Genomic DNA, 15,900 nt, shown 5'->3' on the forward strand with positions numbered 1-15,900 from the left:
TTTTTTAGATTTCCGAGATTGCTATAAGAAATTATAAAAGAGGTAAAAAATGGTTAAATTTAAATTTATTATCAAAATAATTTAATACATAAACGTAACTAAAAATTTGTAATGAAATATTTTGTTGAAAATGAGTTCCGATCCCCACGATATCGCGGGGGCTCATAACCTAGTTAAATAATATTACGTCCTCTAGTCTTATAGTTTACATATTATTGGACTAAAATAATATTACGTCCTCTAGTCCTCTAAATAAAGCGCCAAGTCCTGATGGCTACACGGTTGAATTTTTCAAGGCTGCCTGGCCGATAGTGGGTCGGGATTTCATTATTGCGGTGCAATCTTTTTTCATGTTTGGTTTTATGCCAAAGGGGATTAATAGCACTATACTCACATTGGTTCCAAAGATTACAAACCCTGATACTATGAAGGATTTCCGACCGATAGCTTGCTGCAATCTTATTTATAAGGTGATATCAAAGATCTTGGCTTGTAGTCTACAACAGAATCTGCCGGAGGCTATCGCTTGGAGTCAAGTAATTTTGTTAAAGGCCGTCTACTATTGGAAAATGTTCTTTTAGCTACTGAGTTGGTAAAAGACTACCACCGGCCTTTGATTTCTACACGGTCTGCGATCAAACTGGATATAGCGAAAGCTTTTGACACGGTTCACTGGTCTTTTATCTTCTCAACTCTCCGAGCAATGAACTACCCGGAACAGTTCATTTTCTGGATTTCCCAATGTGTGTCCACCGCATCTTTTTCTGTATCTATAAATGGTGAGCTTGAGGGTTTTTTTACAAGCTTTAGGGGTTGGCGACAAGGCTGTTCACTTTCACCCTACCTCTATGTCATTCTGAGTAATGTTCTCTCTGGTTTACTAACAAAGGCAGTGATGGAGAAGCGTATAGGAATCCACCCGAAATGTAAGGAATTCATTCTTTCACATCTAAGTTTTGCTGATGACATATTGGTGTTCATAGATGGAACGCCTCAGTCGCTTCATGCTACACTTGCAGTTTTTTCTGAGTTTGCGCATATGTCTGGGCTGAATATAAACGTCTCTAAGTCATAATTTTTGCTGCGGGAAGAGGTAAACAAAGTCTTGAACAAGCTGCAGCGAGTTCAGGTCTAGAGGTATGTGAGTTACCGATACGTTACCTTGGTCTACCGCTTACAACGAAGGCTATGACTAAAGTTGATTATGAGCCGTTGATAGATAAGATTCAGAACAGATTGGGGACATGGACCTCTATATACCTATCCTATGCGGGCAGAGCTCAGCTAATCAAATCTGTCATATCTAGTATCACAAACTTTTGGTGCTCGGTTTTTACTCTTCCAAAAAAGTGTTTCAAGGAAATTGAAAGTATGTGTTCGGCTTTTCTTTGGAGTGGTTCCCCAAATACACAAGGTAAATCAAAGGTAGCATGGGAGGATGTGTGCCTGCCTAAGGAAGAGGGTGGACTTGGGATTCGGAGAATGCATGAGGTTTCTCGGGTATTTTGTCTAAGGTTGATTTGGAAAATAATTTCAGATTCGGGCTCATTATGGGTTGCTTGGGTTCGTCGGTATTTGATAAGACAAGGCACATTATGGGCAGTTAAGGTGACTAACCTGGGCTCTTGGCAATGGTGCAAGCTCCTTAAGCTAAGGCCAATTGCGGCTGAATTTATAGATGTGAGATTGGTGATGGAAGCATCACTTTTTTCTGGCTTGATAAGTGGCTCCCCATAGGCCGTCTACTCGATGTAGTCGGTCCGGGGGGCTTCTATCAACTTGGTGTTCCAAAATTTGCAAAGGTATCCGAGGTGGTTAATGATGAGGGTTGGAACTTTCGACGTTGTCAGGATAGAAATTTGTTGGCAGTAATTCAGGATATACGGAGCCTAAGGATCACAACCAGCGAAGCGGGTAGGGATATGGTTTTGTGGAGACACTCTCCAGAGGACTTTCGGCCAACATATGCTGCTGCTAGTACTTGGGACCAGATGCGATCCTGCGGGGAAGCAAAGGAATGGTGTAAGGTTATATGATTCTCGCAAACAGTTCCCCGGTTTGCTTTTATCACTTGGTTGGCGATTCGGGATAGACTTACCACAGGGTCCCGAATGCGAGCATGGGGAGAAAGCCAATCTTGTCTATTATGTGTAGAATCCGACGAAACTCGGGATCATCTATTTTTTGCCTGCCATTATTCATTCATGGTGTGGATTCAGGTTGTGGGTGACTTGTTACATACGGACCCGGATCCAGATTGGACTGTGACAATCCAACGGTTAATCACACACCCATTTGTGAGATATGACTACATTCTACTCCGCTTGTGTTTCCAAGCTACCATATATTATATATGGCGTGAACGGAATGAGAGAAGGCACAACAAGATCTATTGTACGCACTCTCAACTAGCTCGTACGATTGAGAGGGTTATTCGGTCAAGGATCATGTCGTTGCGATACTTTGAGCATAGGAAGCTACGAGGTTTGCTACAAAGATGGTTTAGCTCAAGGCCAAACCAATAGTAGTTTTTTGCTCTGTTTTTAGTCCCCATGCATTTGCTCTGTTCTTGGTTGATTTATATCTTTATTCGTTGTAAATAACTCTTTTTTCTCATCAATTAATTTCACATTTCATCAAAAAAAAAATATATATATTGGACTAAAATCCGATTTGTATGTATTTGGTAGATTTCGCTATTTATCTTTAAAAGTTATAAATTCTAACAATTCTAGTTTAAATTTCTTATATGGATGCAAATATTTTGTCACATGATGTTTTTCAAATAAAGTCATGAGATTATAAAAAAAATTTGGATGCGAGTAAAAATGTTTAGAACTTTTCAAAATTACTTTTTTCTATAAATAATGGTGACCCGAATCAGTATTAAATTTGGATTAATGACTAGAACTTGACATTAATTTTCGCATCCGAGGTAAACCTCTTTAAAAAAAAAAAAAAACATCCGACTTAAACCTAATTCAAGAGCGAGTAGTCCGAAAAAAAGATAACTAGATTTACCTTTTAACTAAATGAAACACCAAATTGAAGAAATCTGGTTCAACTTACTTCGTAAAGTTCAGGTGACACAAATCACAATCAAACAATAACACATCCAGACTCGTGGGGAGAGACTTTTGTTGGATTATTAACATTAAGATGAGATATAGTCTATTGCATAAGTTTTTTTTAGCTTGTATCTTATACTATTCTCAAGTCTATATAAAGACTAAGTGTACAGACATTTCTAATTAATGAGAATTTCAGATTTAATTCAGTATGTTAACATGGTATCAGAGTATTCTTAATTTTCTCGGGAAAATTCCCAACAGAAAATTTTCCCAGAAAATCTGATCTTCTTCATTGAATCTCTTTGATTCTTCATCGTTCTTCTTCGTTTCTTCATCCGATTATCATCATCTTCCATCATTATTCTTTCTATTAGCTCGGTGTGTGTGTATACAGCCATCGAATCTTCTTTTTCATTATCAAGAATCAAAACTTTTCTTCCGCTATCTTCATCTTTTCTTTGAGCTCATCTTCAATCGAGCTTCGCTTTCATTCATTATCATCACAAACATTTGATTCCTTTTGCTTTCTTGAAGTATACCATGTTGACGAGTGAATCTTCCCGTCAATCAACATATCAATACGACAATCCGTATTTTCTTCGTAGTTCTGATCATGCCAGATTAGTGTTAGTTTCCGATCGTCTTTCTACTAGAGCTGATTTCCATGCCTGGCGTCGTTCGGTGAGAATGGCTCTCAATTTCAGGAACAAGCTTGGATTCATAGACGGTACGATTACTAAACCATCTTCGGAATATAGAGATGGTTGCAACCTGGTTAATGAATTCAGTATCGAAAAAGATAGGCCAGAGTTTACTGTTTATCTCTACTGCTGAAGGTATCTGGCAGAATCTTATGTCAAGATTTAAGCAAGATAATGCTCCTATACGTCTAATAAAATGGGGCATCCTCTTATCTTGTTCGTATTCTAGTTAAAACCTCTTCTGATAGGTAGGTTCCTATCCTTTATCTATCAGTAAATGGATGAAATTCACTCATCAGAATCAATATACGACGTAAAATAAGGCCATGATCGCTGCATCTTAAATCGTTCGTTCACTCGAAAGTCTTCTCTCTATGCTAAAACGCTAAATCATTTGGACTCTTTCACACAGGAATTTAAGTGAATAAGGAAAGAGTTTATGAGATTGAGCAGAGATTAAGTTCTATTCAACAGGGATCTTTAGACGTGAGTGCCTATTACACAGAGCTGGTAACACTGAGGGAGGAATAGAAAATTTGTCGAATTACCAGTTTGTACATGCGGCAAATGTGAATGTAATGCAGCTGTGTTGTGGGAGAGATTACAGCACAGGAGTAGGGTAACTAAGTTCTTGATGGGGTTGAATGATTCTTTTGAATCTACAAGATGTCATACACTGATGCTAAAGCCAATTCCAACGATTGAAGATGCTTTTAATTTGGTGACTCAAGATGAGCGTCAGAAGAACATCAAACCTCTAACCAAGACTGAGGGTGTGGTTTTTCAAACATCAGGATCTCCTGTTCCTGTTAATTCTGATATGAATGTCTATAATAGATTTCAGGAAAATTATGCTTCTGCAATGCAAGGTGGATATCGTCCAAGGCAGCCAAGACCTATGTGCACTCACTGTGTTCAAACAGGGCATGTAGTACAGAAGTGTTTTTAGCTTCATGGCTATCCCCCAGGCTATATACCAGGGTTTAAGAGTATTTCTGCTGGTTATCATTCCTAGAGACCAGCTACCTCAACACCTATTCAACCTTATCAGCCTAGGGGACCAGTTCAACAGAACCAGAGGCCTCATAATGTTGCTACTGTCATGAATATGCTTTATGTGGCACCACCTGCAGTTAATCCTATGAATTTGGATGTTAGCAAATTGAGTTCTGATCAAGTTCAGTCTTTACTACAACAACTCACTAGTTATGTTAAAGATTCAGTTCCAGAGCCTTCAGTCACTTTCCCATCAGTCTCTTCCATCACAGATCATGGTGCTATGGCTGTTCAAACCTTACCCGTCTCAACTATTACTGCTAACGGGGCTATGGATATCCAATCCTCTTCTAGTATTATTTATTTTCCTTCTTCTTCACTTCGTTTTGAAAACAACAAACTTAGTTTTCAACATCAGTGTTTATCAACTCTATATACAAATCTTTCTCATGGTTCTTGGATCATTGACAGTGGATCTACTACCCATGTTTGTTCTGATCTAGGATTGTTCAATGAACCTATTTCAGTTTTTGGAGTAACAGTCTCTCTACCTAATGACACTAGGGTAGACATTACACACACTGGCACCATCCATTTATCATCATCTCTTGCATTACATGATGTGTTACATGTTCCTTCATTTAAATTCAATCTTATCTCTGTTTCAAGTTTACTAAAATCAAGCAATTGTTCAGCACACTTCTTTCCTGATTCATGTTTCATTCAGGAGTATATTCAGGGCTTGACGATTGATAGAGGTATTTTACTTCACAATCTCTACATTTTACAACTTGAACATCCATCTACTACATCATTCTTCTCTGGATCCTTGATGGTTGATGGAGATCTTTGGCACAGGCGCCTTGGACATCCATCTTTTGACAAGTTAAAGCATATTCCAAGTATTTTGTCAAAAACTGGTTTTTCAAATTCTCCTTGTACTATCTGTCCTTTAGCTAAACAAAAGCGTCTGTCATTTGAGTCCAATAATAGGTTGTTCAAAAATCCGTACCACTCCTTATCCTTTATCAAATTACCTTTCCTATTCTCTGTTCAATGAACCATATCAGTCCATAGTGCTTTCTTATTCTCTTAAGACATAACCTATTACTTTTAAACAAGCTATAGCATCACTGAAATGGACTAAAGCTGTGGATGTGGAACTTGAGGCTATGGAATTGAACAAAACATGGAGTGTTGTAGAATTACCTCAAGAAAAGAATGTTGTTGGTTGCAAATGGGTCTACACTATTAAGTATAAGGCTGATGGTACTATAGAGAGATGTAAGGCCAGATTGGTTGCAAAAATATTTACTCAACAGGAAGGAGTAGACAATTTTGAAACATTTTCTCATGTTGCTAAACTTGCAAGTATAAAGCTAATTCTGGGTCTTGCAGCTAACAAGGGTTCGATCTTAACCCAAATAGATGTTATTAATGCTTTTTTGCATAGTGAATTGGAAGAGGAGATATATATGAGCTTACCACAGGGATATACTCCAAGCTCAGGAACTTTGCCGCCTAATTCAGTGTGCAAATTACATAAATCCATTTATGGATTGAAACAAGCTAGTCGGCAATGGTACAAATGCTTCTCAAGAGTTCTTTTTTTCTGATGGATTTATTCAGTCTCTAGTGGATAACACAATGTTTGTTAAAGTCAGAGGAATGACTTTCATTACTCTACTGGTGTATGTAGATGATATTCTCATTGTTAGCAATAGTGATGCTGCAGTGAATTATTTGAAAAGAGTATTAGCTCAAGAGTTTAAGACTAAGGATCTTGGACCAGTCAAGTTTTTCTTAGGTCTTGAAGTTACCAGAAACTCAGAAGGTATTTCAGTTTCATAGAGAAAATATTGCTTGGATCTGTTAAAGGATGCAGGTTATCTTGAATGCAAGCCCAGGTCTGTTCCTATGGATCCTAAAATCACTCTTACTAAGGAAACTTGTGTTCTTTTACAAGATGGAAGACCTTACAAGGAACTTGTTGGAAGACTGCTTTACCTTACTCTCACCATACCATATATCACATTTGCTCTGAACCGGTTGAGTCAGTTACTTTCTTCTCCTACAGATAAACATCTCCAGGAAGTGTACAATGTGCTCAAGTATCTTAAAGCAAATCCGGGTCAAGACTTGTTTTACTCTGTTAATACAGAATTTTGTCTCAATGGGTTTTCAGATGCTGACTAGGGCACATGTTTAGATACAAGAAGGTCTGTCACTGGTATATGTGTATTTCTGGTTTCTTCTTTGATATCTTGGAAATCGAAGAAGCAACTGGTTGCTAGTATCAGTAGCATTGAGGCTGAATATAGAGCCATGGCCATGGCTTCTGATGAAATGGTGTGGCTTAGTCAGTTATTGAAGGATCTTCATATCTCTGTGACTTCTCAGGCTAAGATGTTTTGTGATAACAAGTTAACAATGCACATTGCTAACAATCCAGTTTTTCACGAGAGAACAAAACATGTGGAGATCGATTGCCATAAGACCAGAGACCAGATTAAAGAGAGTTGTTTGAAGGTTTTTCATATTACAACCAATAATCAATTGGCAGATATCTTGACAAAAGCTCTCCATCCAGGTCCATTCCACTCTATACTTGGCCGCATGACAGTTTCAAGTCTCTTCACTCCACAAGAAGGTTCCATTCCAGATACTTGAGGGGGGTGTATTAACATTAAGATGAGATATAGTCTATTGTATAAGTTTCCTTTAGCTTGTATCTTATACTAATCTCAAATCTATATAAAGACTCAGTGTACAAACATTTTTAATTAATGAGAATTTTAGATTTAATTCAGTATGTTAACATGCATCATGACATTTATCATGATCCAACGATTTAACCTATCTAAATTTGTATGCATTGGTTCTATTTTTTTCTTTGTAACATCAAGTCGTATATGCAAAAGTTCATCTTATTTCGTTATTCGTATATCATTTTATGTACACTTTCGTAATCCTCCGTACATGAAACGACTCAAATGCAGAGTCAGTCTTTATGTTCACCTGCAGTCCACGTGGGATGGGGTTGACTTTCTTCTTCTCATTTAATTACATTGATTCTTATGTCTCCCGTATCAAATGATCTTTTGCGTCAATTCTAAATAAATAAGATTTGCGTTCTCTGAATTCTTAATATACAATTAATGTCTTTGTGTTCACGTTCGTGAGTTGGTTGGAGGCTTGACGCTGTCGTGACATTAATTTGACTATATATCTTTGATATAAAAATGTTAAAATTTGAAACGATTCAGCATCATGTTAAGTTACTACTCCATTAGATATCTAAAAAGTGAGATATAATTGGTTTCGAATTAGTTTCATTTTGCTGTAATGAAGCAACATATACTATACTAGATTTTAACCCGCGGTGTACCGCAGAGCTATATTTTCTTAAAAAAATCAAAATGTAATTTGTTTGATAGATTATTTTGATTGTTAATTTTATGATTTCACCCGTGGTATACTATCTTTTATAAATATCAACCCAAACCCGTCCCATCATATTACCCGTCCCGTGAAATTAAACATCATTTAGTTATTTTTCTTTTTAATAATACTTTTATTTAAAAGCTATATAATTCAAGTCAATTTAAAAATTTCTTTTAAATGGTTCCCATAAGATATATATACATATATATTAAATTTGTATAGAGTTGAAATAATATTAATATTACAAACTTTTTATATAATTTAAATATTATAAATATTTTTAAAAATATGCAATATATATTTTTTGTTATTGAATAAGAGGATATTATGTGTAAGAAATGTAGAAAATAAGAGTTTAATATTTTTATTATGGAATCGCAAGAATAATCTTTTATTTCTATACATGTTATTCGTTTATTAATAATAAAAGAAAACAAATCCTTTAAATTAGATATTAACTAAAATAAACGCACCATAATTACTTATTAAGTAACAACCAATAAATTTCACCAAAAAATAGGTAACAACCAATAAATTCTAAACGCAGTAATTAAAGAATGAGATATTAAAAAAAAATATCAAATAAGATATAAGAATCTTAAAATAATTGAATATCTAAATAATTTAATTGTTAGTGTCGATTTTAATGCCTTCATTAATGTGGATTTTTTTTTTTACAGAGAAATATTTCCTAAAGATTATCACATTAATGACTCAGAAAATTAAGGAAGATATGAATTTATGATTCTCGAAATCGTGTTGGTAATATCTTTAATTAATATTTTTCAAATTTAAATAATTAATGCCAATGGCATTCATCCGTAAATACATTCCAACTCCAGGATTTATTTGCTAAAAGTCATCCAAAAATGTATATATAGATATATATAGTGCCAGTTCGATGATATTTGATGATTAAAGCAAACTAAAAATTGTTGCCCCAAAATTTTTTTTCGCATAATAAAATAATATGAAACCTAATTTGTTTAATTATAAGATTTGAACAGAAAAAATATTAACAAGCAAGAAAATAAAAAAAGAAAACTATAGAGATTGGCAAACTTGATAAGAAAGAAAAGAGAAATAGAAGAAGACATACATGAGTAAAGAACAGAGATTGAAGTTAGAAAAAAAAAACTAGTGTAAGAGATTAAGGTTGAGAAGATGCTAAAATGATAGAGTATTAATGGTGATCGTTACCCATAAAGAAAATTAGCTTTTTGAAGTTAAATTGTTTTTTTTTTTTTTTACGTCTGGATTTATTATTTATTGCAAATTATGAGAACTATTACATAGACGATTCTACAACGGACAATTCCTTCCGACCCTTATTAGATCTACGACAGACGACACCTTCTTCACCTTCTTCTTCATACTCACCTCCTTCACCTCCTTCTTTATGCTCTTGATGGACACTTCCCTCTCTGCGTAGAATCCTGGCGAACGGCTATAATTGTACATCGCTGGAGATCTCCTGCACACTTGCCTCCAATAATCTGCAAATTTATTAATAAATCACAGTATCTGGGACTCGAACCCCAGACCTCTGGGTGTAGAAGCATTAATTAACCCTTGTTCAACCAATGGGCCAAAGGGGCTTCCACAAGTTAAATTGTTTAGTAAATAATTATTTAATTTTAATTATTTTAACAAAAAAAAAAATTGGAGTACTCGTTTATATATTTTTTCTAAGTGAAAAAAATAAAAACATTGTTTTTGGGAAAAAGTTAGAGGGATTCGAACCCAGGTTTAAAGGTAGAGGACATGTTACTAAACCACTATTATACAAAATCTGCTGCCATAAATCCTTGCTTGTTGGGCTTCTGCTTCGGGCCGGGCATATATATATATATATGATAAAAAGAAAAAAAAAGTAACATATTTTCATCTTATTTTCACGTTTTTATTTTAGCTAACAATCGTATTGTTTCATAAGAATCGGTTGGTTTTTTTCATTTTGTTCAAAGAGTGTTATTTATATTTTTAATACAAAATAAAAATATAGTTTACCCTTTTTGAAACAATTAATTGCTTTAGTAATAAATTTTTCAAACTTTACTGGAAAAAGAGATTGTAATTTGTATACATGTGTAAAATATGACATTAATATTAAAATTGAAGTATATGAACTAAAAATTTAATTTGTATAAAACTTCAAGGTTATGCATGGATTATTCTCAACATATATCTTTGAAATATTTTTGAATTTGTAAAATATTAATTTGTATAAAACTTCAAGGTTCTTCTTTCTCAAGATCCTTCTAGTTCTTTGAATATATATCTTCAAACCCTTCTTCGATTTCATTCTTTGAATATGTGATTATTCCTTGTAATGATTCTCAAGCATTAGAAAATAATTAACTCCATTACATAAGCTTGTAACTGTATAAAACTCCATTTCATTCTTTGAATATGTGATTATTCCTTGTCAAATAAAGCTTCTGCTTGCGGCCGTTATTTGATTATATATAATATCGGCCAATTTTGATGCAAAATTATTTAAGTAGTCTAGTGGTAAAAGGCAAGTTACATTATAAAAAGAAGTGCACAGTTCGAGTTTCCTACCTCTATTTTGATTGTTTTTCAAATTTATTTTTTAAAATTTTTACAAATAATAGGTCTTTAATTTTTTTCTTGTGCTTCTAGCCTTCAAATTCTCGGGGATGGCTCTAGTAACCGTCCGACAACCTCATAAAACTTAATGTCATCACTGTTTAAAACCACATTCATTGCAACTTTATGAGTGTTAAGATTTTGAAGTAAACATGTGAATAATTTTCTTAACGATATGATATATGGTTAATAAAGAGTTTAGAAATAAACATGGGATACATCTATATTTTTTGATGTTTTGCTGACAAATGTGGAGCTCCATTTTTGTTTACTACTTCGGGATATTCGATGGGAAGCCTCAAACCCGAGCACAAGGCCGTATCACGATGCAAACGGCAAGTACGGCCTGTATAATCTACAAGTCTCGGACCCTTATTTAATAGGCTGGTGAACAAAGTTGCACATTGCTTTTGGCAGCTTTGATTGCCAAGCTAATACTATTCATAGTGTTACTTCTCTACGCGTCTCCTCATTAAATAGGTAAAGTAAAAAAATTGATCCACAACCAGACTTTTACTTAGAAGTCTTACAACAAAAGATATTTAAAGTTTGGCAAGCTATATTATGGCACACTACAAGAGTACAAGGGTTACATACAAACACTGATTCCTATACTTGCATAACAGATATTACCACAGAAAATTATGAATACAATTATGTTTCTGTCTACATATACACACTAAAAGGGTAAAACCCGAATTGTGACAACATTTTTTAGATGCTTTTTCTTTTCATTTACCTTTCTCAGAAAAAGGAGTCCATATAGTGATTATCTTTTCTCCTCTTATACTCCATCAAGCTTCCATAGGTGCGGTCTGCGACCCCAACATATAGTGCCTCTGTGTCGGGGCTAAATGAGATCCCAGCTATTTCTCCAAACAGATCAATTTCTTGGGATTGTAAAAACCCGGACTGCGTGTCAAAGATGTGAACAAAGTCTGCAGGCTCAGCCATGGCAAGAAACCGTCCTTCTGGTGTGAACTTCAGTCCTCTGATGGCTCCCATGTTTCCTTTCAGGATGGCGAATGATTCTGATGGATTCCGAATGTCCCAGAGACGGCATGTGGTGTCTTGGTTTCCAGTTGCTAAGATTAGACCATTCGGGTGCCAAGCGGATGCAAACGAGTAGTCTTTGTGGCCTTTGAGGCTTGAAATAACCTGCACCGTGACCCCAAGTCAATTATAACACTTGAATGTGGATGAGAAAAAAAGACAAAAGTGACAAGCTTTGAAGAAGTTCAGCAGCTCCACTCTTAGCTATAGGTCTATACTGTGTCTAGCCTAGGACTGAACGTAGCAGATTTGAGCTGATGCGAGCTAATTAGATAGCAGTTAGTGGAATGTTTTGGGTGTGGATTTTTCAAGGTTTTGGTTTGGGCATTTGGTTCAGAGTTGAGAGTCTTTCATCAACCAAAGTCCCTGGTTTGGTGAACTGAATAACAGAAGTTGATTTTGTAGCTTTTGTTGTTATCATAAAGCCGTAGATACTTACTTTTCCAGAATGGGAATCAGAGATCAAGCATTCTGTACTGTCCCCGAGTACAGCGAGTAGGTTTCCATCTGGGCTAACTGAGGTATTCTGCAAGAATATTAGACTGTTTCTAGTTAGAGAAATTTGGCAGCTAGAGACTTGAGATGTTGGTTGGTGTAGTGGAGAATAGCCTGGAAACTCACATTGACAGACCAATCGAAAGCAAATTCACTGACAAGTGTAAAGCTCTGAGCATCGAATACTCGTATATGACAGTCATTATTTGCGGTTATAAGCCTAAGGGAGCCACTGCAATAAGAAGAGAAGAGAAGAAACTTCAGCTCGAGTTCAGGATGATACGTAAAACCTCTAGAAATTGCTAATAACTCTCTGGCCCTTTTATACCTTGGGCTTGGGTATATATCAACTGTGTTTGTGATGGCATTATCTTCTGTTGACAATCTTGTGCAAAAAGCAACCCCAGGCTGGTTTACACACTGGAGAAAGAGAAGAGCAATACAAGTTTAAGGATATGGTTTTGAGGTTTATATTATCTACGTGGGAAAAAGCAGTGACTATTCGAAGAAAATGTGAACCTTGCAGAGAAGCTCCCCGTTGAACCCTCCTAACAGGATCAGATTTTCTTTGACTGCCATGCTGCTAACTTGCACCCTGGAGAGTGGCTCAGAAAACAATCCAGGTAGTTTCTGAAAAAGAAACCAAACCAGGAACTAAGATCAATCGGAATAACTATATTTTTGTAATAGTATTTCACAACTCTCACCTGAATGGGGGTAACTGATCTGGCGACATTCACTACTTCTTTCCCTCTCTGTAGAAGAGATGACCAGTGCATGAGTGAATAATTTTGCATTAGATATACATCATGCTTTGATGTCGCCCATACCAAATTCCGAAGCTGTAAAAGGAAGAATATGAAGGATCAATCACATGCCGTATAAGCAGAAAACATGAAAACAAGAATTCCTTGTATATGAATATGAGGTAAGAAGGCAGCCTTGATATCAAATTAACTTCCGGACTTTCTTTTTAATGGACTCACTCAAGTTAGAAACTAAAATGGACAATGTTGTTTTACACAAAATGATTAAGTTGCATCTATAACCAGATTGAGTCAAACATCATCCCATGTACACGATATGCATTGCATGAAATGCGGGAACATAGAAGTTAGTGAATGAATGAGTAAAGCACCCAAAACTCCTCATGTTTAACAAATTATATGCATGCAAAGCCGTATGATGTGGTAAGAAACAAAACTCTATCTGGACAAATGGTTACAGGGATCTCTTAAAGGTGCAAACATTCTCCTATCATACCCATATCGTTATGCTGCCGGCTGCTCAGACATTACTTCCAGCTGCATCAGAGGTTGAAATTAGAGGAAAATAGCCCAAAATGCCACAAATTATAAGCCATATTCACATTAGAATAAACACACCGCAGATCTGCACTACAGGATATGTGCAAAGTACAATGCAACAACGATCGAGTATATGATTGTTCCAGCCCTCACTTAATTCATATTAGTACATTACGAAGATTTAAGCATGAGAACGTGCATTAAAACTTTAAAGTCCATATGAACCTGACTCTGCTTTCATAATTAAGACTATGTGTTTTTGTTCGATATTGGCTGATAAAGTCACCCTGATGCGGCTCTGATATGATAAACGTAACTTAAAAAGCTTTTCAAGACTTTTAGTAAAGCAAAATATAAATACCACTATACAAGCATCCGCCGAGAGCTCTGCAAAAAAGGGATTAAAGTGAATAGAAAACCTGAGTGCAGGCTTTCGATTTCTGAAAGGGTAAAGTTAAGCAATTCAAGGAAAAAAAATGAAAAGAGTATAGTATCACCATGGATGCTGGTAGTCATGGACTGCACTCAGATACCAATATAGTCAGCACTTTCTTAAACAAAAGTTACCTGCCCATAGATTGTTATAGCTCATCGAAACCATACTCTAACCGTGTTTCCATTTTGCAATTCATAGACTTTTCAAATGAGATGCACTTAACCTAGGCATTAATTATCTACCAACTAACCATTACTGAACAGAAGGTTGATTTAATCCAATAATGATGCAAATGATCAGCCTATGAACTCTTAAATTTGAAAAAAGATCCATCTTTTACATAGAGGTACAAAATTTTATGGCAATGAATCAGCAGATGCAAAATCTCTACCTGAAAATGCACAATAGTGGATGTGACAAGCCTTGTATTGAATTGAAACTCATAAAAGTTCTTTCCTTTCTCAACTTGCCGATGTTCCTGTCGATTGCCACACAAAATAAAGTTCATGTATCTATTCTCTAATGATGAAAGTCACATATGGTATAGTCAGTTCAATGTACTACACTAACCTTATCGAGCTTTTCCCGAGAGCTAGGCGTTAAGATATTGACAAAGTTCTCATATTGTTTCAACCTAGTCTCGCGAAACTCGTCTCTAGTATACTTAAACCCTTCCCACTGAATCCCTTGAATGTCTTTACCATTTCTTGCCTCTTGAGCTGATGTATCAGTCTCCATCTTCTTCTGTCACATAAGACATCTTAAAGATTATTCATTCTCTACCACAAAAGTTACTAAAACATCACAAAGAAATGCTTACCGTTTCAAAATCATCCTCAAAATCAGAATCAGAAAAGTCAGAATCATTCTTTGTTGCTCTAATGGACTTGGCATCAAGATATGAGACTTCATCACTGTTGAATTGTTCCATTAACTTAACTACAAGTATAAATAAACACTAGTTCAATCATCCACAGAAGCTTAAATCAAACATGCCCAAACCTCGAGATAACCATGAAAACAACATAAGACAAGAGAAGTAAGAAGCAAGGAAAACGAGAAATTCTTACATCAGAAAGTGGATCGGTGATGAAGAATGATCTTCTTCAAATGATTCTCAGACAAGGTTCAGATATTGTCGAGAAAGATGAAGACTTTGGAAGCTGAGAGAGAAAGAGAGACCAATTGATTTTGGTAAAGAAGAGTCGAGAAGAAGCAGAGAGGGACCTGGATGATCGTTATTAAACGTTGGTAAGGAAATTAAAAAGGGAAATAAGTATGGGACCTATTTGCAAATGTTTAAACAAGGAAAGGAACAAAATAGTATTTGGGCTTTTATTAGTTGGACCCAATAACAACATCTTACTAGTTAGATGCGTTAACGTTATGGAATTTTAGATTTCGCAATTTTCCGAACATAATATTTACATAGCAAATAAAATTTTTAAAAATACTATTAAGTTATTCTATAAAAATTTAAATAGTTAAATCTATTTGCATCATAATTGTATACAACAAAATTTTACCAATTACTTAATACGTAATTGTGTATCATCTAGCTAATGGAATATTAAACAAGTTTATGCTATTTATTGTTTGTGGGGATTCTCCAACAAACAATAGTGTTAATTTTTAAGATTTAAATATCTAAATTACAAAGGAGACTAATGATGAGAAAGCTAATCATGAGGTATGATTGGTGCAGATAATCAAGAGGTAGCGTTCTTTACAGACTGTTCAGACCTGGTGAAGATGGTGTCTTCTCCAACCGAATGGCCGGCGTT

At 35.4% G+C, this 15,900-nt stretch overlaps 1 protein-coding gene across 5 annotated transcripts; it reads right to left on the minus strand.

The window, feature by feature from the left end:
* Positions 1–11,319: 11,319 nt before the first annotated feature.
* Positions 11,320–15,336, minus strand: LOC9329971 (uncharacterized WD repeat-containing protein C2A9.03). Of its 5 annotated transcripts, none has more exons than XM_002893864.2 (10): positions 15,187–15,336; positions 14,937–15,055; positions 14,687–14,857; positions 14,508–14,594; positions 13,081–13,215; positions 12,893–13,003; positions 12,702–12,793; positions 12,500–12,605; positions 12,318–12,404; positions 11,320–11,983 (listed from the first exon to the last, which is right to left on the minus strand). In XM_002893864.2, the coding sequence occupies exons 2-10, from the start codon at positions 15,045–15,047 to the stop codon at positions 11,570–11,572; spliced, it is 1,314 nt and encodes a 437-aa protein (XP_002893910.2). In that variant the 5' UTR covers positions 15,048–15,055; positions 15,187–15,336; the 3' UTR covers positions 11,320–11,569. The 5 variants fall into 5 exon arrangements, with proteins under 5 accessions (XP_002893910.2, XP_020869375.1, XP_020869377.1 ...); XM_021013716.1 differs by having other exon boundaries at positions 14,687–14,860; XM_021013718.1 differs by lacking the exons at positions 14,687–14,857; positions 14,937–15,055; positions 15,187–15,336 and adding an exon at positions 13,637–13,677 and having other exon boundaries at positions 14,508–14,596.
* Positions 15,337–15,900: the final 564 nt, after the last annotated feature.

Source organism: Arabidopsis lyrata (genome assembly GCF_000004255.2).
Source record: "Arabidopsis lyrata subsp. lyrata unplaced genomic scaffold ARALYscaffold_1, whole genome shotgun sequence".
Lineage (NCBI taxonomy): Eukaryota > Viridiplantae > Streptophyta > Magnoliopsida > Brassicales > Brassicaceae > Arabidopsis > Arabidopsis lyrata.

Bases quoted from the DNA above. Each gene is read 5' to 3' on its own strand.
- LOC9329971 (XM_021013716.1), bottom strand. From the start codon at position 15,047: ATGGAACAATTCAACAGTGATGAAGTCTCATATCTTGATGCCAAGTCC. The intron at 14,595-14,686 runs GTTAGTGTAGTA...GGCAATCGACAG, and splicing joins CTCGGGAAAAGCTCGATAAG to GAACATCGGCAAGTTGAGAA. The intron at 13,004-13,080 runs GTGAGAGTTGTG...TTTCTTTTTCAG, and splicing joins GATCAGTTACCCCCATTCAG to AAACTACCTGGATTGTTTTC.